This window comes from Penicillium macrosclerotiorum (genome assembly GCF_028827735.1).
Source record: "Penicillium macrosclerotiorum strain IBT 26536 chromosome Unknown utg000006l_segment0_segment0, whole genome shotgun sequence".
Taxonomy (NCBI): Eukaryota; Fungi; Ascomycota; class Eurotiomycetes; order Eurotiales; family Aspergillaceae; genus Penicillium; species Penicillium macrosclerotiorum.
Genome location: NW_026643085.1, coordinates 2,645,668 through 2,666,233, shown reverse-complemented (window position 1 = coordinate 2,666,233; position 20,566 = coordinate 2,645,668). Strand labels below are relative to the sequence as shown.

At 52.6% G+C, this 20,566-nt stretch overlaps 7 protein-coding genes across 7 annotated transcripts; 5 read left to right on the top strand and 2 right to left on the bottom strand.

Annotated features, from left to right (window-relative positions):
• Positions 1-746: 746 nt before the first annotated feature.
• pex10 (ubiquitin-protein ligase peroxin 10) lies at positions 747-1,880 on the top strand (the record flags this gene model as incomplete). Its single annotated transcript, XM_057077950.1, has 1 exon — positions 747-1,880. The coding sequence occupies one exon, from the start codon at positions 747-749 to the stop codon at positions 1,878-1,880; it is 1,134 nt and encodes a 377-aa protein (XP_056933530.1).
• A 507-nt stretch (positions 1,881-2,387) lies between these two features.
• N7462_006231 (3'-5' exonuclease) lies at positions 2,388-5,340 on the bottom strand (the record flags this gene model as incomplete). The annotated part of the gene is made up of 2 exons (XM_057077949.1): positions 2,388-2,593; positions 2,664-5,340. The coding sequence occupies 2 exons, from the start codon at positions 5,338-5,340 to the stop codon at positions 2,388-2,390; spliced, it is 2,883 nt and encodes a 960-aa protein (XP_056933529.1).
• Positions 5,341-6,130: 790 nt separating this feature from the next.
• N7462_006230 (RNA-binding protein LSM5) lies at positions 6,131-6,752 on the top strand (the record flags this gene model as incomplete). Its single annotated transcript, XM_057077948.1, has 6 exons — positions 6,131-6,155; positions 6,209-6,265; positions 6,322-6,360; positions 6,441-6,468; positions 6,589-6,652; positions 6,714-6,752. The coding sequence occupies 6 exons, from the start codon at positions 6,131-6,133 to the stop codon at positions 6,750-6,752; spliced, it is 252 nt and encodes an 83-aa protein (XP_056933528.1).
• A 4,973-nt stretch (positions 6,753-11,725) lies between these two features.
• Positions 11,726-13,740, top strand: N7462_006229 (amino acid permease GAP1; the record flags this gene model as incomplete). The annotated part of the gene is made up of 3 exons (XM_057077947.1): positions 11,726-12,008; positions 12,144-12,561; positions 12,678-13,740. The coding sequence occupies 3 exons, from the start codon at positions 11,726-11,728 to the stop codon at positions 13,738-13,740; spliced, it is 1,764 nt and encodes a 587-aa protein (XP_056933527.1).
• A 991-nt stretch (positions 13,741-14,731) lies between these two features.
• N7462_006228 (uncharacterized protein) lies at positions 14,732-14,984 on the bottom strand (the record flags this gene model as incomplete). Its single annotated transcript, XM_057077946.1, is given in 2 exon segments — positions 14,732-14,938; positions 14,955-14,984. The coding sequence occupies 2 exon segments, from the start codon at positions 14,982-14,984 to the stop codon at positions 14,732-14,734; spliced, it is 237 nt and encodes a 78-aa protein (XP_056933526.1).
• A 145-nt stretch (positions 14,985-15,129) lies between these two features.
• N7462_006227 (GTPase-activating protein RGD2) lies at positions 15,130-18,030 on the top strand (the record flags this gene model as incomplete). The annotated part of the gene is made up of 6 exons (XM_057077945.1): positions 15,130-15,360; positions 15,428-15,810; positions 15,849-16,576; positions 16,639-16,734; positions 16,794-16,979; positions 17,033-18,030. 6 exons carry the CDS (start codon positions 15,130-15,132, stop codon positions 18,028-18,030), a joined length of 2,622 nt encoding a protein of 873 aa, XP_056933525.1.
• A 684-nt stretch (positions 18,031-18,714) lies between these two features.
• Positions 18,715-20,202, top strand: N7462_006226 (uncharacterized protein; the record flags this gene model as incomplete). Its single annotated transcript, XM_057077944.1, has 3 exons — positions 18,715-19,171; positions 19,274-19,508; positions 19,596-20,202. The coding sequence occupies 3 exons, from the start codon at positions 18,715-18,717 to the stop codon at positions 20,200-20,202; spliced, it is 1,299 nt and encodes a 432-aa protein (XP_056933524.1).
• Positions 20,203-20,566: the final 364 nt, after the last annotated feature.

Below are 20,566 nucleotides of genomic sequence, written 5' to 3'. Positions count from 1 at the left end.
GGGCAACAGCACGCCGAAGATCCCACGATCGACACTCCCCAGGGACGCTTGTTCGCCAATGCATGGGGCCCGCGATTTGCTCTTAATGCTCCCGTTGATGCCCTCATCTCCATCCGGCCCTCTTGGTCGCTCGGCCGGATATCCACAATGGCATCATGGGTGACCCCGGCACCCACTCACTTACGCAGCGCCGCGCTCCAAATGTCGCCCATTGAAACGTCGGTGGATTCACCAGCCGCGACAGCCCGGATGGCTCTGTATCGGTAGAGAATCATATACATCAAGAGCAGCATAAACAGCAATTCCCAGACAGACAGTCATGTAGAATGCGACAATAGCAGACAGCAGGTGGAGCAAGACTCGTCGAACGCGGGTGTGATCGCCATGGACTCCGTCTTCAGTTCCTGTTCCTGTTTGAAACCGCGGAAATAGAGGGGCGATTACATAACAGGATTATCTAAGCCAATCACGTGAGAGCCACGCTCCCCAGTCCGGTAACGTGTCATGTGATTCCCTGAGAGCGTAGAGTCACATGACTCTAGCCGAGGCCCGTCCGGGGAAAGCCCGTCGCCGAGCTGGGGAAGCGGATGCCATCGACATCGTATTCTCGGGGCCGCGCGATCCACGGAACATGCCACCGTATCACCGATAGAGCGAGTTCCCTCTGTCTCCGCATCCTACATCGCATCCTATTCAGAACCCTCTCTCCCATTGCCCGCCTCCGGCTCTGCCTTTCCATTACCACAATGGCTGATGCCGACCCCCATCTGTCATTGTCCACCCCCGACGCCGCCCTCGGCTCCGCGGCCTCCCACTTCTACCCCTTCGCGACGTCGCCAGACATCATCCGCTCCCACGAGAAGGATGCATACCTCACCAGCGGGCTGGTGCAACAAGCCCAAACCATCATACGATCCCTCAAAGGCGCCCGTTTCGCACACACCCACTCCGACGCCATCAAACGCCTCACCGAACTGCTGTACTTCTCCCTGACCACCGCCATCGGCAACCGCACCCTCGGCGAGGAGTACTGCGACCTCGTCCAACTTGAAGACGATACCCTCCGCCTCCCCACCATCACCCGACGTGTCGGCTACATCCTCAGCAGCATCCTGGTCCCCTGGTCCCTTCACCGCATCCTGCCCGCCTTGCGCGCGCGGGTCCGCGCCAAACTCGAGCGCAGCATCGCCCGACAGCAAATCAAAGCTGCCCAGCAAGCCGGCCTCCGCCAGCTCTCACCTGCCAGCCCCGCCAAGTCACCCGCCCCGTCGTTCTTTACCAAATTGCGCCTCCAGCAGTACCTCCTCGAGCACCTGGACTCGATCACCTCAATCTCGCCGATCTACGCCCTCAGCATCGCGACTTTTTACTTCACTGGCTCGTACTATCACCTCTCCAAGCGAATCTGGCGCCTGCGCTATGTGTTCACGAAGAAGATCGAGGAAAGCGAGCAGCGCATCGGCTACGAAGTGCTCGGCGTGCTGATGGTGCTGCAGATCGCTGTGCAGGGCTTCCTGCACGTGCGGAAAATCGGCATCAGCATGAACGACGCCGATACGACGGCGGGGACAGATTCAGAGGCCCGCCCCGAGGGCGGAGCCCTGATCCCCTCGATCCAGCATCCGGCGGCGGTGCCGCTGCTGCCGTCGTCCACGGCGCGGTATGACCTAGAGGAAGATCCGGCGGCGGTGGCGTGGATCCCCGAAGGCCAGCAGCGGAAGTGTACGCTGTGCTTGGAGGCCTTCAAAGATCCGAGCGTGACGACGTGCGGGCATGTGTTTTGCTGGGTGTGTGTGAGGGACTGGGTCCGGGAGAAGCCGGAGTGTCCATTGTGTCGACAGGAGGTTTTGTTATCGAAAGTACTTCCTTTGCGAGGGTAGGCTGGATATAATCTCCTTCTTTTTCCCTCCGTTTTCTTCTTTCTTGCTGAGAGAACACCCATGTGGGCTAGTCGCGATCTGTTCAAATGAGATGAGACAGTGCTGGCTCGATGTATTAAACTACTGGATGTGGATACCTATATATACCCCTCTTTATTTTCTTTTGAGAAAGGACTTTTTGGACTTGTGTGATACACAAAACAGCACTTGATCATCATACGTACGATTAATTTCATGATATGTACCTGTAGATACCGAACTAGAAAAGACAGTTGATGCTCCACACCACGGGAAGAGACTGAAAACCAAACCATGAATATCTGGCAGATGAGGTTGACGCCGCATAATTCCTCAAAACCATGATGCAAAGCAGCAATGAGAACAAATATGACACCCAAATATGACACTATGCCTGAACAGATGCGTTTTCTATTCGATTGTAAGGCTATGCAGAAAAAAAATGGAGGGAGAAAAGAAGGGGAAAGGGGGAATAGGAGCGTGGCTTGGTCAAGATTGAGAGGCAATCTCGTCCTCTACCGGGTCCGGGGTAGCAGGTCCCTTGTCCTCTGGAATCGGCGTCTTTCCACCGGGACAAATAATCGGGAGATTAAGCTCCGCATGTGCAGGGCGGGGCGGCATGGGGTCCATAGCCTGCCGTTTCTGTTCCATAATGTTGAAGAGACAGAGGCCAGCGTAAGGGTCGGTAGCAGCATCTATTGTAAGCGGATTCCATAATTAGCGTACGATCAAATTATTATCACCAGAAGCCGCGCATGTACTTACACTGCACTTGGCGGTAATTTAGCGCACGGGTCCAATCGCTGCATCTCACATCCTCGCTCTTCTCCAGCGGCAAGCCAAAGTGCTCTTCAATCTGTTCACTGAGGTTGACGGGCCTTTTATTGACAAGTTTAGGCTCTGTCTGACCGTATTTCACCAACTTATATAGATGACTCAACTCGAAGATGGAGCATGCCTCGATACCAAGGTACTTACGCAGACGCGTGCAATCGGCTTTGATCGAAACACCGACTTTTGTGATGTCAGGAGATTCGAGGAGACGCCTGAGAGACGGAGCAACGAAATCCTGCGCCGTGCGCGCTGGCTTGAAAAGGGCGATTTGAAAAAGCGCAATGCGCTCTTCGTTCGCGATCTGGATCAGCGAGAGGTTGTTCTGGATACTGTCTGTGGAAAGGGCTTGCGCCTTCCACTCCATATCGAAGCCAATGACCTTGCTGTGGAGGAACTTCTGCACAACTGCTTCGGTACTTTCCAGGGTCCGGCAGTAATGGACAATGAGTTTCTGGCCATCCGGTGCGCGCTGGGTGCTATGGCTCCAGAACAGCGGGGCTATCACTTCCTCAGAAAGAGATCTAACCTCTAGGTACGAGGCATCTTCTGAAGAAATTGAACGTTTTTCTTGCTTTTCTACCGCGAGAGGAGCGATGAATTCAGTAGAAGGTTCCGCAGGTGTATGATCGTTTCCCTGCAACTCATCACCAGAGACTTTCACTTGGGTGCTGTATGCCCTTCCGCCCGGCTTTGTAGAAGGATTCGGGGAGTTGGCAGCCATTTTGGGTTTCCACAAAGTGCGCAAAATTTCCTTTTGCTCCATCTTCACGTAGGAAGATGTACTACTCCCTTGGCTTGACCGACTGGACATTGTTTGCCGAGGACTTTTCTCATCGAGTCGTTTAGAGGACTTCACAGCATGTGCGGTACTCCGTTTGTGAGATTTTGTCTTCACCTCGTGGGGGCCCGATGCTGATTCTGCGGATTCCTTGGCCGACTGAGAGACCTCCTTAGAGGGCACCACAACTTTTCCAGTTGTGGAAGTTGTAGAACTTCGTTTCACGGTACGGGGCTTCTCTGTGCGACTTATACCCTTGTTCTTGCCCGTATTGTTGCGACGAGAAGAACTGGGGAGCTCGGTCAGTTTTGCCTTTTGTTGTAAAGATTCCGTAGAGCCCAAGTCCAGAACTCGAGACGATCCAAGTCTTTCATTGTAGAATCGTTTTGTCAGAGAGATGTAGGTCTCCTTCCCGTCAGGTTGCATCAACAGGCTCCACACTTTAGCCTGTGTTCCAGCGCGGTTAGCGGATGTACATATTTTGAGAGCCCAATCTCTGAAGCGCTTTGGATCGGAGCTCAATGGCCGAGGAACGCGATAGAGCTCTTTTGCTAGGCTGTCATTCAGTATGCCAAGCCGATGCTGTTTTTCTTGGACATCAAGCTTCACCCAATTAATATAGCGATAGCTACTCAGCTCTGACCGGAACTCTTTGTACATGGCTGTATATCTGTCCGAGAAATGTGCCAGTTTTTCTGATATGTTTTTTAATGTATCGGGATCAACATTCTGCCACATAGGGCCAGCGTGCCCTTTCAGCGTCAAAAGCAGGACCCAGACATCTCTCCGCATTTCGTTTACGTGAAATGCCTGTAACGTGAAGGGTGCCATGACATCCAGTTGGCGCCAGTCCCGGTGGAGGGTAGGTGACCAAGGCGGTGTCGGCCCTTTCCAAGTCTCGAAATATGTCTGACGAAGGCGACGATACATCGCCGAGAGTTGGCGGTTTCTTAATGTTGCCAGCGCAAGCCGTTTCTCCGGAGACATGATAGCCCATATGTAGGATGCAGGAGAGGAAAATGCTGATGAAGGATGGCTTATGCCAGAAAAGATCCCGTCGTTCCAGCCTTTGTCTACCGCAGATAATGGATTCTCGGCATTTTTGCGTAAACGCCACTCGTAGCGATACTGATGTGCAGCGCTGTTGAATTCAATTTCAAAATTTCTGGTATGTTCAAAGAATCTGGTAAAGTAGTCATCACCAGCTGTATCCAACATGATGAGGCCTTGACACAGAAATCTGATATTCCGCATACCCTCTGCTACCGCATTAAATTTCATCTGCAATCTGTCATATTGTCGCAACATGATTTCACCAGGGCGCAAAAGGCCATCGATCCTAGCTCTTGCAGTTCGTCGAGGCTTCAGGTATTCATGCTCCAAAAGAGCAGCCAGGGCCAACGTGGAGCGCTGCGAGGAAACCAGTGCCATCTCACAAAACTCGGAGCGCAGAGTCCAAATAGCTCGGGTAGCCTTTGAAACCTGGTCATGCCATTTAGGTATGCATCCAAAGACAATATTGCAATATTCGTGTTCCAGAAGTCGGCATTGTTTGTCACTAAGCTGAAATACTTCTTCCTCCAGGTCCGCCACAATTGCCGAGACTAACCCATCATACTCTGCTCGGAATTCTCGAGTCCTTTTCACACAGCGGTAAATTTTATTCTCCAGATGCGCAAATTTCAAATCAACGTATTCCTTTCGCAGTTGATTGGCGACTGATAATATCTTGGCCTTTCTGTCGATTTCACGTAATTTCTTGGGATCCAGAGGCTTGGGAATTGGCTGCTGGTCTAACTTCTCCTGTCGAGCTCGGATCAAGTCACTCATACTTTGAGAACGATTGGCGTGGATGGCATTTTGCCCTCTCGATCCTCGTTGGATATGCCGTCGCGCCAGGCATGCTTTACCATCCTCTTCTTCTTCTTCCTCAAGTATGATTCGCGCATAACTTGTGCTCGAGAATGGTCTGTATTGCCAGGAATTCCGTAATCGGTGATGCTCGCTCTCGAGATATCGACTTCGAAGGGTCCTCGACTGGGGCATGCCCCCAGGTATTGCGGGGTTGGTATAGCCACTAGAGCTCTTAGTAAATGGGCATTGACACCGCTGGAGAAAAATGGCTTTGACAATGCCGTACCCTGAAAGCCTTCTGATCTCATCTTTGACCCTGCGACCCATGGCAAAGCGACCACTGGCCGCTGGCACCAAGCTCTGGGGCCTCAGGCCAGCTGGAATTCTCCCCCGCGTGGGCATAATGTGTACTGAACATAGTGTACCAACCGTGCGACGGCCAAAGATGGTCGCTGAAGTACACCGTTCGGTGGCAATTAATCACGTTGCTCTGACCAGCAGACCAGAATGTTGCAAAGACACAGCTTGCGGTGAATGCGGAGGCCCGTTGGCGAGCTCATCCAACACCGCCCTCTCTGGGGAGGATACCGCGCTAGTCCATATCGGGACTAGCATTCGGCCCGGAGAAAACCAGGTTCCTGAAGACCAGCGATCCTAGCTCTGTTCTCTATATCTCGCCCTGCTCGCTCTGTATCCCATTTCTGGCGCCAAAGCTGCTGCTGTAGAGTTCGATCCAACTGTGCAGATTCGTGGCATACCGATCATTATGGCCTCCCAGCTTCTCCCTCTCGGTGCGTCTGCAAATATTGCATCGGCCGTGCAACCCCCGCTGACCCCTCGATAGAGCTTATCGACAAGTGTGTCGGCTCCCGAATCTGGGTCATCATGAAGGGCGACAAGGGTAAGTGTTTTTCTCTGCCTATGCAAGCTAGTAAGTGGGTGCTGATGTGATTGAAGAGTTCTCTGGAACTCTCCTCGGATTTGATGACTACGTCAGTGAGTATCCCCCGAGTATCCCGTCGAGTCCATTGATCGAAAGCCTCCACATGTTACAATTTGCTAACTGCCCGCTCAAGACATGGTCCTGGAAGATGTGACTGAATTGTGAGTTCTTCTACCGGATTCTAGATATTCGGATCCCAGATTCTTGGCTCTGTGCGGCCGTGTCCCCGCCAATTTGATATCGCCGGCCATCCAGGATTCTTCTGGCTAATTCAATTCTAGCGACTACTCCGGTGCCCAGATTAAGCTCCCCAAGCTCCTTCTGAACGGCAATAACATTTGCATGGTACGTCTTGTCGATCACTTCCAGTGCGAGCCCTTTTGGCTAACTATTTTATTTTGTCCAGTTAATCCCTGGCGGAGAGGGACCTGGAGGCAGCGCATAAGCCTTGCCATGCGCAATTTGAGCGTGATGAAAAAAAAAATATAAAAAAAACGTTTCTTGTGTGTTAATGATACCGGATGTTATGACATGACAAAAAAATATTTACCAATAGAATGAATCACCCCCGTTCCATCTTCGGGGTCTATTTTATCATCGCCCCGTCCAAAGATATATATCCGTTTTACCACGATACTTCACCAGTAGATGACCGTCCCAGCCCAATTCTTTCTATCTCTTGCCCACGCTACAGTCCAATTCTCTCGCCAACTATTCTCAGGAGACCATGCCTCTGTCCTGTTCCTTCACGGTAGCATCACCCTTTAGACTTCTAGCCTCGATCTCAGCCTCAGAAGGAACCTTGAAATCACGCTCCTAACGACGCGCATGGCACTAGCATTCTCCAAAATTCTAATCCAACGCCACTACCCCAACGCCAGATCACCCCCTCGAGAAAGCTAACAGAACAAACTTCCCGCCTTCCCCCGGATATCATCGGCCTCGAGTCACCTCCCAAGCGCAGTCTACAGCCGGGTATTTCGCGCGGGAGTCGGCTGTTCCAAGTTCATCGGCGAATCAGGATGAGCGACCATGTCACCACGAACCTTCTTTTATTCCCCAGGGGACACCCGGTCGACTCGATAGACTACGAGGAACTAGGAAGCGGATGTTTGGGGGTGGTGGCAGGGGGCCAAGAGCGTCGTCTACGGGGGTGCTCATCCTGATTTGCGGGGGAGACCCTGGTCCCTACGTGGCCTGGCCTGACCGGGTTTAGTTCTTTTGCTAGAGGTTGTCGCTTGGAAGGAGCAAGGCTGATCTGCGTGAACTTGTTGAAAAATTACTATCCCCTGGTCCCTGGTGCAAATGGGGGTATCGGGTTTCCTGAATCGAGATCTAATCGCGAGAAAGAAACGGCGTATATCCCCACAACCGACAGCCATCATGAACAAGAGAGAGAAATGACATCAATGACATGCTGTTCAGTCCGAGATCAGTGCTTGTACCACGTAGGACCAAGTGTAGATATATTTGTACCCGCAGTTACCGGTCCACCATAATAGCGATATCTAGCAAACCTTACTCTAGAGGCAAGAGGTTGCTTGATATTGGGCCTTATTCCCTTCAACCAGGCTCAGCGTCCAGCTATGTCCAATTCGACCACAGGCGCGAGATCGCGATGTTAGCTGACATCTCATGTAAGAAAAAAAAAATACAGTCCTCCCATGGTCATTTTTTTTCTCGGGCTGGGACAACTAACTCGCCGGCGTCAGTAAGCCAGTAACGGATGGCGGCCATGCCACGGTTCGGGGCGCACGACCGGGGTGTGAGTAACTCGCCGTCAACGGGCCCGAGGGTCGAGAGTGGGAGTTATGACAGCGCCAGAAACTAGTCCATGATCCGGGCAGAGGGAAAAGGGGGGTGGGGAGATGATGAGGTTGGACGAGTTTGGTGCCCCAAACTGGCGAAGTGGAAACTGTTACATAACAAGTTTGCGTTCCCCCGCATTTTGGACGGAGAAACTAAGGTATCCCGACGGGATGGTGGGTTCAACTCTAAAGTGACCAAGGTGATCTGACAAGAGGACTGAGCCCGCTGCGAATGTGGCGGAGCATGATGAGACGATATTGTGAAAGAGGAAATGGGGTTGGGGCTAGTGGGCGTTAGGGCAGGCCATCACGGTCGGCTTGGTTCGCCCGCGATGGAAGTGGCAATAGTTGCCAGGATTGACTACGGGATTGACTGTGCGGTGTGTCCATAGGTCTAACAAGGTCAGATGATCCGAGCTGTCCCTCAAACTTCTTCGGAATTCATCTTTTCACGAGCTCTTTGCCAACGAAGTCGGAACTTTTGTATCTCAACTCTGGGCCTAGCGCCAAGCTTCATGGTCGGAGATGACAAAGCTGAGAAAGATGAAGAAGGCGTCGACGAACTTCGAGCCCCCTGGTCAGCCGGGGCGCCCCTTGAAAATGGTCTTGGTTAGCCTCGGGTCTCAAAGCAAGTGCCAACCCCTCGATGCTACCGTGGCTCCCTGGAGAAAGGCCACAGCCATTCACAGCGGGCCCTGAACGCCATCAGCAGCAGACCGCGGCCCAAAGCTGAAAGTCGAGTACCAGGCTGTGAATTCAAGTCCTCATGTGCTCTCTTTGCATTTGGGGGCCTATTTACTTTGCGCGTTCTTGAGCAATTAATGTTGTCCGTTTCCGAGGCAGAGACATATTTCCCATCTTGAGGGGCCTTGGCCGGTTTATTCGGGGATCGGAAATTTTCTGGATTCGATGCGCTTCCAATGCATGATATTCCCGAAGGATCGGGGATTGGAGCGGTTGACAGCGTCCAATCCTGCAGGGCGCAATGAGGACTATCATCAGTTTAGTCATGTAGGCCGGAGGGCTCGTTGAATCTGGTGCATTCTTTTACTTCTTGTGAATTGAGAAGGGTTGGAAGGTCGTACGATCGACTAGGATACTTTGGATCTCAAATCCCTTTGCCACGCCAGGCGCCCATCATGCTGGCCCAAACACGAGAAGGACCAATCCAAAGTCGACGGGAGCTTGGCGGGCCCCCCTGGTAGCATCGCTTCATTCGCGAATCCAAGAGATGGCGCCGAGAAACAAAAGTCGATCGACCCATGCACGCAAGGTCGATGTCGAAGAGAAAAAGAAAAAGAAAAAGAAGGCTACAGGAAATACGAGCTAGCTGCATGTCTGAGCCAAGATCCCTGTCGACTTTGGCTTAACCGCGCTTTTCCACAGCACGCCTTCCAGCGCCGCGTGATGCACTCGGATTTCGCCGCGTGGGAACCAGTGAGCGCGCCAGTGATTTAGCACCGGTTCTCCCGTGCTTCCATGCAGGTGGCAGACCGCCACGAGCCAGCCCGAACGCGCCCACGGCCTCCGAACGGTGGAAGCGCAGAGTTTCAAGGTGCCATGTGTGTAGTGCTGTGCCTCAAGTCCGGGAAACTACAGTATCCGATTTTCCGTCCGACATGACCCATCACAATGGTTGGGGGAGCGAGGTGATGGCGAACCCGAGACCAGGCCGGGCAACGCCTCTGTCTCCGATCCCTATCTCGGGACCTCGTTCCTCAGCCAGAAGGGGTAGGTAGTGCTCGTCGTCTTCCAGCCTCAGTGGGTCCAGTGCCCCGGTTTTTTCTCTTCCTCTCTTGCTTTCTCATCTGAAGCCCAATCCATGGAATGGCGAATAGGATGCCTGGACTGCTAATTGCTCACATACCCGGGGTCGAGGGGGGAAAGGGAGCATCGCGCCATGTGAAGAACGGACCCCGTCGGGAAGCCTTCCCATAGGTAAGAGCAGGGGCAAAGAGGCGGCCGGGCGACTGAACTGGGTGAGCCATCCCGCTTCCCCCTCAAGCCACGCATACCCTTGTTTCGCGCCCGGATCGCTTAAGGGTCCTGCAAGTATCACATTGATCTGTGATGAGTATTTGAAGACTTTCCCCTGCGCTCTTTAGACCTCTGGATCGTAGACCCTGAACTGCGTCTTTTTTCGGCCCCTCGAGGGTTTCTTGTCATGCCGAGAGTCTGGTCGGAGCTGATTGGACGCGGGTTATCTGAGAAATGCGGAGAGCCCGAGTCCGTCTCGACCAGGTGGAGCCCGAATCCTGGCCCGGTCAAAGTCGTGACCCAGAAGCTTGGCTCTCGTGGGTTTCCCGTTCTGGGCCAAGAACGGCCCGCGGGCCTGCGTAAGCGACCGGAGGGGGGGGGGGTTTGAGTAAGGAGGGAGACGAATGGCGAGGCGATGATTCAAGAAAGAGAGGGAAGTCAAGTCCGCACCTGCCAGGACTGGGAGGCAAGGGTTTGGTTGTTCTGACAGACGGTGATGCTGCTGTCCGAAATGAAACACTCCACGAGGCCCTTATCCCCCTTATCTGCCGCATGGCCTCGATTATCGCGATAACCTAGTCTTGCAAGGACCCACCATGCGAACAATCACTAATAGTTATTACGAGGGGAATAAGATATGATATGAACGAAGAGTGATTACGATGATCTGTTGCATCTCCGAGACGGGCCCACACGAGAGAGAGAGAGACTAAGCCACGGACAATGGCAGGCATACTCGATATACTATGCAAATTAGGATTACTACGTATGACAAAGTATAGAACGTAATAGATTGATAATAGAGGAAGGTATGGGTACTAATGATCACACGGATCCTGGGATACGAATTGCACCAAATTCACCGAATTGGCGTGCTCCTAAGTCAGCGCCAGACCTGCTCGCAGTCTATAACCCATCTCATGAAGTGTCCCCTATTCACATCAATTGAACTCTACGGGAATGGCGTCGGGGGGCAATAGGTGGTGCCAAGGGTCGAGAACGGAGCAGGGGAACTAAATGAGCACCTCAAGCGACAAGAGAACTTAGTTCGCCCTCTGACGGGGGAGCATTTGACCATTTGACCCAGGGCCCCAAACCCCAAGTGGTCTAAGCGCAGGCTGCACAGGCCGGATCGGTGGCTCGACTGGTGCTGCACGCTCCGTCATTGGCGCAATGCAAAAGGATGGACCGGGCTGTTGCTGGATCGGAGACCAGAATACCTCCCGACTCCTCACCACAATAATCAAAGAATAATGGGAATAACCAGAATAATCAAAATAAATCGAGCAAATTATTAAATCCAACAAATCCTCCATTGGTAGTCCCCACCCCCAAAACGGTGCCCCAACTCACAGCTCGAGTCCCGCGAGTCCATATTTAAACAATCTGCGCCCCCCCCCGGTTTCTCCTGCGCCTGAGCTCCTCTGGCCTCGGTCATTTCCCTTCCCTGTTTCGCCTCTTCTCCCTCCAACTTTTCAAAGATCCTCTCTGCTCTCCTCAAGGGCGACTGAACCTAGGGTCTCTAGGATCTCTTCCTACCCTTTTTACCCTCCCCCCTCCCTCCCTCCCTCTTCACCTCCTCACGTTCCCACACCTCTCATCTCCGACAGTTCAAATCAAAACAGACGCAACTATGGACGAGAAAAAGAATGGGGCTGAGCCGAAAACGGTGCAGGCCACTGGCGAGCAGCTACCTGCCTATGGCGATTCCGAGCCGACTCGGCCAGGTCTCGGCCAACGGTTCTTGGATAGCTTCAAACGGGACCCGAATGCGCATGTGACTGGCAGCCGTAGTGCGGGTGCCGATGGCTCGGGTTTCGATATCGAGTCGGCGGCCCATAACACCGCCCATTCGCCCTTGCAGCGCCGTTTGAAGAGTCGTCACTTGCAGATGATCGCCATCGGCGGTTCCATTGGTATGTCTCTCGTATACCTCGTCCACTTTTACCCCCCTCCTCTCTCTACTCCCCAACAGCATGTGGAGAGAGATCCACAACCCTAAACCTCCCACTACATTGAGCTCGCCTTCTGACACATTGGGTCTTATACAGGCACGGGTTTGTTTGTGGGTTCCGGATCGGTCCTGGCGACTGGTGGCCCGGCGTCGGTGCTGATTGCCTACATTCTCATCGGCGTTATGTTGTACTGCACTGTGCATGCGCTGGGTGAAATGGCCGTGCTATTCCCGGTTGCTGGTTCTTTCTCGCACTACTCGACTCGGTTCGTCGACCCCGCTTGGGGCTTTGCCATGGGCTGGAACTATGCGCTGCAGTGGCTCGTTGTTTTACCATTAGAAATCGTCGCCGCGTCCATCACGATCGATTACTGGAGTCCAGGTGTCTCAAACGCAGCCTGGGTCGCTATTTTCTGGGCCCTGATCGTCTCCATCAACATGTTCGGTGTGCGCGGATATGGTGAAGCCGAATTCGTCTTCTCGACCATCAAGGTTGTTGCCGTCATTGGATTTATGTAAGTTGTCGCACCCACGATATTTCTTCCTCCGGCATTGAGCCGATACAGCTGGACCATGTCTCCATGCTCTCTCTCCCTTTCCCGCGAATATCTCAACTGACTCCTCGGTATAGCATCCTCGGTATCGTTCTGAATTGCGGTGGGGGTCCCGAGGGAGGTTATATTGGCGGTCGCTACTGGAACAACCCGGGTGCTTTCCACAATGGCTTCAAGGGTCTCTGCAGCGTGTTCGTCAATGCCGCTTTTGCCTTTTCTGGTACTGAGCTCGTTGGGTTGGCTGCCGCCGAAACGGCCAACCCTCGCAAGTCACTCCCGACTGCCATCAAGCAGGTCTTCTGGCGTATCGCCCTCTTCTACGTCGTCTCCCTCACTTTGGTTGGCCTCTTGGTTCCCTACACGGACGAACGACTCATCTCCGGTTCATCCTCGGCGGATGCCAAGGCCTCACCGTTCGTCATTGCTATTGAGAATGCGGGTATCAATGGTCTTCCCTCAGTTATGAACGTTGTGATCATGGTTGCTGTGCTGTCCGTTGGTAACTCGTCTGTCTACGGTTCCTCTCGTACCCTGGCCGCGCTCGCTGAGCAAGGCCAGGCCCCTAAGTTCTTGGCCTACATCGATCGCAAAGGTCGTCCCCTCTGGTCCATTTGTGTTGCATCTGCCCTCGGTCTCCTCTGCTTCTTAGCTGCCTCAGATAAGCAGACCACTGCCTTCAACTGGATGATGGCCATCTCCGGTCTGTCGTCCATCTTCACCTGGGGATCAATTTGCCTGGCTCACATCCGTTTCCGCCACGCCTGGAAGGTCCAGGGCCACACCCTGGATGAGCTGGCTTTCCAATCCCAGCCTGGTGTCATTGGCTCTTGGATTGGTTTCATTTTCAACTGCTTGGTGCTCATTGCCCAGTTCTGGGTCGGCTTCGCGCCCGTTGGCTACGCCGATAAGACTACCTCCGAGTTGGTGTACGCCTTTTTCCAGTCCTACCTGGCTGCCCCAGTCGTGATTGCATTCTGGATTCCCTACAAGATCTGGTACCGCACCAAGATTGTGAAACCCCATGAGGTGGACTTGGTCACTGGTCGCCGCGACCTGGATATCCAACATCTGATCGACCAAGAGAAGGCAGAGCAAGCCGAGTGGCCGAGGTGGAAGAAAATTTACAAGATCTTTTGCTAGAACAAACACAGTGTCTTGGATCTCACGAGTAGAGACTTCTGTGAAGCCTTCTCGTAATATCTTCATACCCCCGTTGTGTATCTTTAGTTATGCCTCGTCTTTTCCCTCTCTCACATGTCTTTGATGAATCCTCTCACCTTTTTTTTTGAGCTGATGATAATGGATACCATAATTGAAAAAGACTATTTATCATAATTTCTTCCTGGTCATGTTATATAATCCCCCGAGAATGTGATATTACGTAGCCTGACATACTGACGTAGCCCGAGTCTCGCAGATCTTCCTGTCGAGCCTCATGTTTCCACCTGGGGTTGGTAATGAAATTACCACCCGATTCTCCCCTGGCACGGTGCTAGACATTACCCCGTGTCGTACTACAGAAGGGCTTGCAGAGGTCACGATACTCATGCAAAAGCCACATCTTGGTCCATTGGATCACATGTATGATTCGAGTCTCAGAGGAGTGGCTGTGCAGCGTAACTCCTCGTACATTGTATAATAGTCTCCCGGGATTTGTCCACCTCGGGTTGTAGATCTCAGTGTACAAGTAAGCACCCTAATCCTCTCCGATCGTCCTCTCCAATTCTAGGGAATTTCGACTACTCACATTATGTCTCTGTTGCAATTGACTGCTCTGTCGGTTCATTTCCGACGGCTCAACGGTTTCCTCGAGATTTTCCTCGGATCCAAAAATAGTACCAGATAGTGCAGTGGAGCACCAGGGCAAGGCTGGACTGGGTGTACGCCATGGTACCTCCCGGTAATATTACAAGCCACCTGACGAACGCTGCGATCGAAATTCAACATCATTAGGCATCCCAATCCCCAGTTGCTTCCTCCGCATCTCCCCCTTTTCAACTCCCGTTTCACTCTCCTTATTCAGCACTGCGTGGGTTTCCATCGGCCTCTGTGTGAACCAATCGCCGTCCGCCCGGCTTGCTTCCGCTCTTTTTTCTCCTTCCACGTCTTGTTCGCAGCCGCAGCTTGGCGCTTACCTGCCGCGCACTTCTTGCATTCCCGGGGAAGAGCCCTTTGCACGTCCGTTCTCCCTCTCCGCCGACTCGGTTCCTCGCTTGATGCGCAAGGCCCCGTCTGTGCCGAACTTGAGTCCGAGACCGAATTGATTACCCACGACAATAGCCGGTCTTCTTTGTTCGGTGTTGGTTTTTTTACGTTCGGGACGGAGTTTAGGTCTGGACTTGAGACAGACTCACCTCGGTTTTCGCCAAGCCGCTCAACGCCATTATCACCCTTCTTTCAATCCCCTCTGCTTTTTCCATCTAGCGTCTGCGACTGTCTACGTTTTTCGTTCTGCATACTTCCGGTTCGCTTTTGCCTTAGTCTCTGACCGACACCCGTGTACTTGTTTGCCTGCCGGTCGCCTTCACAATGCCTGGGTTCTCGGACTCCTTCTGGACCCCCGACTATGCCGCGGGCCTCGGGGTGCTATACGGCAAGTTGCAGCAGGGTGTGGTGGAGAATAGGCAGATCTTGACCATTGCATCCATGCGGGCTGATGCGGAGGAGCAGTATGGCTTCCGCATGGGCGAAATCGCACCGAGTGTGGATCGAATGTCCGCCGCAGGCTTCGGCAAGGACGACGGTGCCAGCGTTCGCAAGGTGAGCTGAGGTCAAAATTTCCTCAAACATTCTACAGCCAATAATTGACGTCACTATTTAACTCCAGGCATATGAAGGTGTCCGCACTGAGATGATCGAGGCGTCCCGAAATCACCAGAAGATCGCGAGCAATATCCGAGAGTTGGTTGTGGCCCCGTTCCGGCGCTGGAGCGACCAGCATGACTACCGCGTTCAAACCTCGCACGATAACCTGCAAGGACGAATTAAGGAACATTCGAAACAGGTGGAGTTGGTCAAAAAGCTGCGCAGCCACTATTTCAATAAGTGCCGCGTGGTGGAGGATTTGGAAGAAGAGAACAAGCTCGCTTTCCAGGATCCTGACAACAGCCCCAAGCTCAAACCGACACCGAAGATTGTCTTGCCCACTGCTGAAGAGGAAGAGGAGGAAGAGCCCGTCGAGCTTGGAGATCGAATCTTCCCCCGGAGGAAGTCAAGAAACTCTTGCTTCACATGTTGGATAACATCAGACTTGGCGAAGCTAAAGTGCCCATTATCGGCACCTATCAGAACACTTCGACTGGTGCGGACATTGTGGAGTATCTACAGAACCACATGGGCGCGACCAACCTTGCGCAAGCGGAGAGGATCGGACAGGACCTAGTGGACAACGGGTTTCTTCGTTTGATCGGCAACATGGGAAATACCTTTGCCAACAGCTCGAAGATGAACTACCAATGGCGCCCGAAGGTATTCAAGATCACCGGCATCCCTGAGAAGAAGAGACCCTTGATGCGTGTCACTTCTGTCGCCTCTAGTGAAGACGGCAGCGAATCGCCCATCTCGTCAGTCTCTGAGATGCTGTCCGGCTGGAACCCTCTTAACAACCCCTATCCCAATGAAACTCCCGCAGAAAAACTGCGGAGGGAGGCCATGGAGGCTGATGAGCGCTACAAGGCTGCTGTGCGGAGGCTTGACCAGATCCGGTGCCGCTTGGAGGAGGAAGTCATTGACAACCTGCGGTTCATGGAGCAGTGCGAGCTTGACAGGCTGAAAGCCATCAAGGCTGTGGTTCTTGACTTCTCCGGTGCCATCAGCAACGTCATTCCCAACCTCCAAAGTACCGTTGATAACATGATGCTGTACCAAGAGACAATCCAGCCTCTGGGAGACCTGCGATATCTCCTAGAGAATTACCGCACCGGTGGTTTTGTACCACGGGTGCAAGCATACGAGAATTACTATGGGTCGGTCGAGGGTATGAATCCACGGAACCGTTTCATTGCAAGAAAGGACCATCGAAACACTAACAGCGTATAGAACAAAACTTTGGCGTTGATCTCGAAGCCCGAGCTCGAGTTGATCGCAAACGTGTTCCTATCCTGGTGACAACTCTCCTGACCTATCTGGACAATAGTAAGACCTTCATCACACCACTACCCTTCTTTGCTTTGGTAATTAACATGTTTTAACAGCATATCCTGAACTCGAGGGCGACGAGGCTCGACGTGCAATCTGGCTTCATAACCCCCCACTTGGGATTACGCATCAGCTACGTAACGCTTTGAACAATAGCAAAGCGGATTATCGCGAAATCCTCCCGAAATTTGAGATACCCATTGTTGCTAGCGTTTTGAAATTGTATCTTCTTGAATTGCCAGGTTGGTTCCATCGTTCGGTCTCTGCATGGTGAACAAGATTAACCAGGCCTTAGACTCTCTTGTTTCTTCCCAGGTCTACGAAATCGTCAAAACGATCTATTCGACCACCGCTCACGAGACCACGGAAGAGGGACGGATCAAGGTCCTGCAAAGCACACTTGGCCAGCTTCGTCTCGTCAACATCGCTACACTTGACGCCATCATGACCCATTATACACGTTTGATTGATTTAACCTCGGCCGATGAACAGTATATCACCACTTTGGCCCAAATCCTGGCCCCTTGCGTTCTTCGGCCTCGCATTGAGAGCAGCCTGACCATGGATGAGCGCCACAGCTACCGGTTGATCCGTGATCTGTTCGCTCACAAGGATGCCATCTTTGGTGAGCTGAAACGCCAATCCAGCGCACTAGGCATCTCTACCTCTAGCCGCCCGCGTGCTATCAGCACCGACGAGAGCAACCGCCGTGCTGCCATGGAGGCCCGACAGCGTGCTATTGTGAACCGTAGCCGGGCAACTAGCCCCGCCCCTGGCTCTCGGCATCGCCGTGATCGTTCTAGCGGCCCTTCTGCGTCCACCCGATTCCCTATCAATGTGACTAGCCCGCAAGAACGTCGCACCCCCACCCGCTCCAGCTTAGACGTGCCAGCAAACAACGGTTCGCCCACCAGCGCTGAACCTTCTACCGCTCTGAACACCTATGCTACAGAGGCCATTGCCAACGGTACATCTGACGAGGTCGCTGCCGAAATTGATGCTAGTCCCAGTGTTTCCGAGGGTTCGCCAAGCCCTCCTCCACACGACACCGCATCTGATGGATCTCCCACCCCTACACCCACTCCAATTCCCACATCTACCGAGTTTGACAAGCGCAGCTCTGTTCCCCGCTCTGTTGGTAGCCGCTCTGCTCGCAAGCCAGGCCTTGGCAGTCTCTCCAGCTTCCCCACCGGTGCCGCGGTTGGTGGCTATGAGACTGACAGCAAGCGAAGCAGTTATGCTGAGAGCGAGCCCAAGGGTGTGACATTGGAGGATAAGCCGATGGATGATTAAACAAAAGGCTATGCCGAGATGTCTTGCGATTCTGATACCCTGATGGGGCCTTGTATAGACCAAAAATCACATGTCAAAATGGTATGGCCTGCTGGGTACTTCCCCCTGTTTTGGTTCCTTCTTTGTTCTTTCTCTTGACTTCACTTCTCTTGGCCATGATGTTCCCTTCTGTGACATGCATGCATTCATACCCCCTTCGTTGCCCTGCATTACCTGCATGCGCGCAAGCTTTCAGTTCTCAATTCTCAGTTCTCAGCTCTCAGCTCTGTGGACGGTTTCCTCGCCGTCCATTCATGTTTCTATGCATTTCTTTTACCTGTCTGTCTATTCTTCTGATTTTGTAGCCCTGTATGTATACTCGATTTTTCTTCCTCATATGTATGAATGCCTAGTTATCGATCATCGATTCTTATCTCTTATCCTTGACTATACGCTCATTGTCTGAAAGTGCTGCTTCTGCGAATTAGGCAACGCTACCTGCAGCCCTGTTATTTAGACCCAGGTTCTTTCAACGTTTTCATTCACTCCCGTCGTGTTTTCTCCACCTTTTGCCTTCTCAATCTTTCCCTTCCTTACCTCTTATCACATCATTACATTGATACAAACATTTTCCACATCTGTTGTTTTCCCCCTGTTCTTCATAACGTTGACAAACAGAATATAACCTAATGACACCTGCCAAACATGGTAATTTCTTGCGAGAACGTCCTGAAAGTCGCCTCTATCTGTCGTGGTGGGGGTGTCGAGCCAGTCTGGCCCTGGGAAACCGGTCCTGTCCCACTCACCACCTCTCGCTTTCTCGTCTGGACGGTGCTGTATCCAGACACCGATGTCAAGGTCACAGTCCGAGTCCCATTCACCGAAACAATGACGACACAATCTGCCTCTAACTTGGTTACCCATGAGGCAGAGTTCTTGAAATATCTCCGCCAACAAGGATTTGAATGGTCTCCATGCTTGTTGGTTCATTCAGCTGAGTCCAACAATGCGCTCGAGTGGCCGTACCTTATCACAACGTGGACCGAGGGCACTCCACTCATCTGGAATGATACTTTTCCATCCCGGAGAGAGGATCGTGAGAAGGTCTTGCAGCAGGTTGCAAGTATCATGTTCCAGCTGGTGACATGCACTCAGGAACCTAGTAAGTGATGATCATCCTTGGCCGCGCACGCTTTGATTTCGAGTTCAAGGTGCTGTGATGGCGCCTTATTTTAATGATGCCGCTGGCTAACGTGTTTCAAAGGCAGTACAGTCACGGCGGAAGGTTTCTTGATGAACATGATTGATTTGAAGATTATCCAGACTGCTCGAGGCGAACTCAATGGCGGTTCTGCGCCCACTCTACTCGATTGCATGGTCCTGCGAATGCTCGCGCATAAAGTCATCGATGCGAACTGCACCAGTACAGCGATGTCATACTCGCACGAGAATCTGATTTCGGATAGTATCATCATAGACGATAACTACAACGTCAAAGGGTGCGTTGGCTTCCTGCCCCGACTGCCTAGTCCCTAGCAGATAGCATGAGCCTGAAGGTGAGTGAGCTGATTTGATCGTCCAAACAGTTTTGCCAACTGGAGTTTCGCACGCCGTCTCCCTATCCGGTTTTCCCTCCGCTTCCCTCGCTTCCTCACCACCGAAGGGAAACTGCTCAACGCGCAGGCAGCCGTCAATCCCGCCCTCGTGTACAGCATATATCTCTGCCCCTCACCCACTGTCCGTCTCGACCGCGAGTTCTTTGTCTCGCGCTTGCAATATGAAATGGCGACCCGCGCAACCACGACTGCTTGCGGGAATCTCAACCCGCTCGGCTGGGAGATCCTTGCCTGGGATCCACTCGATGTTGACTGGAAGCACATCCTTGTAGACGCTGTCCTCCATCATGCCATCCACGTCTTCATACGTAGGCGCCAGTATCTGCTCCCTGGCACGGAACTTGCCCGGGCCGGCGTGCCCAGCGTGCTCTCAGTCAATGCGTTGTACACGGAGCTGCCGCTGTTCTTCAACCAGACGCGGCTCTTTATGCCGCCTGGGCGGCGCCAGGCCGTGTTATTCCACCTACTGCAGGCTGGCATTGAGCGGCGATTACCATGGGACTTTATGAAGATGCTGCTGAAGGAGGCGTTCACTGTGCGCTCAAATGAGGAACTTGCTGAGCTTTATTCCAGATAAGGAGCTTTCTTGGGGTTTTCTTCTGAGATTGGGGGTGTTAGATTGAGGACGGTTTAGGGATCTGAGCGTTGTGTGTGTTTTTGCTGTGTTAGATTTATTCTATCTGCCTTTTCCGTTTTGCATCTGATGTTTTTCTTTTCTTTGAATCGAAATAGAATCTCTGTATCAAACATTGAAAGCTCAGCCTCCTGATATTACTCGGTCATCTGGTGTGCTAGGAAGAGAGCAGAGATGTGGCGAAAAGAGGCAAGGAGGGATCTTCTTTACTTCTATCAGATCGGAAACTTGGTAGGATTTTCGTACTAGAGACTTGGTGTGTGTGGCCTCCCAGAACTTTTCTGTCCTCTGTTTAACCCGAGATTTC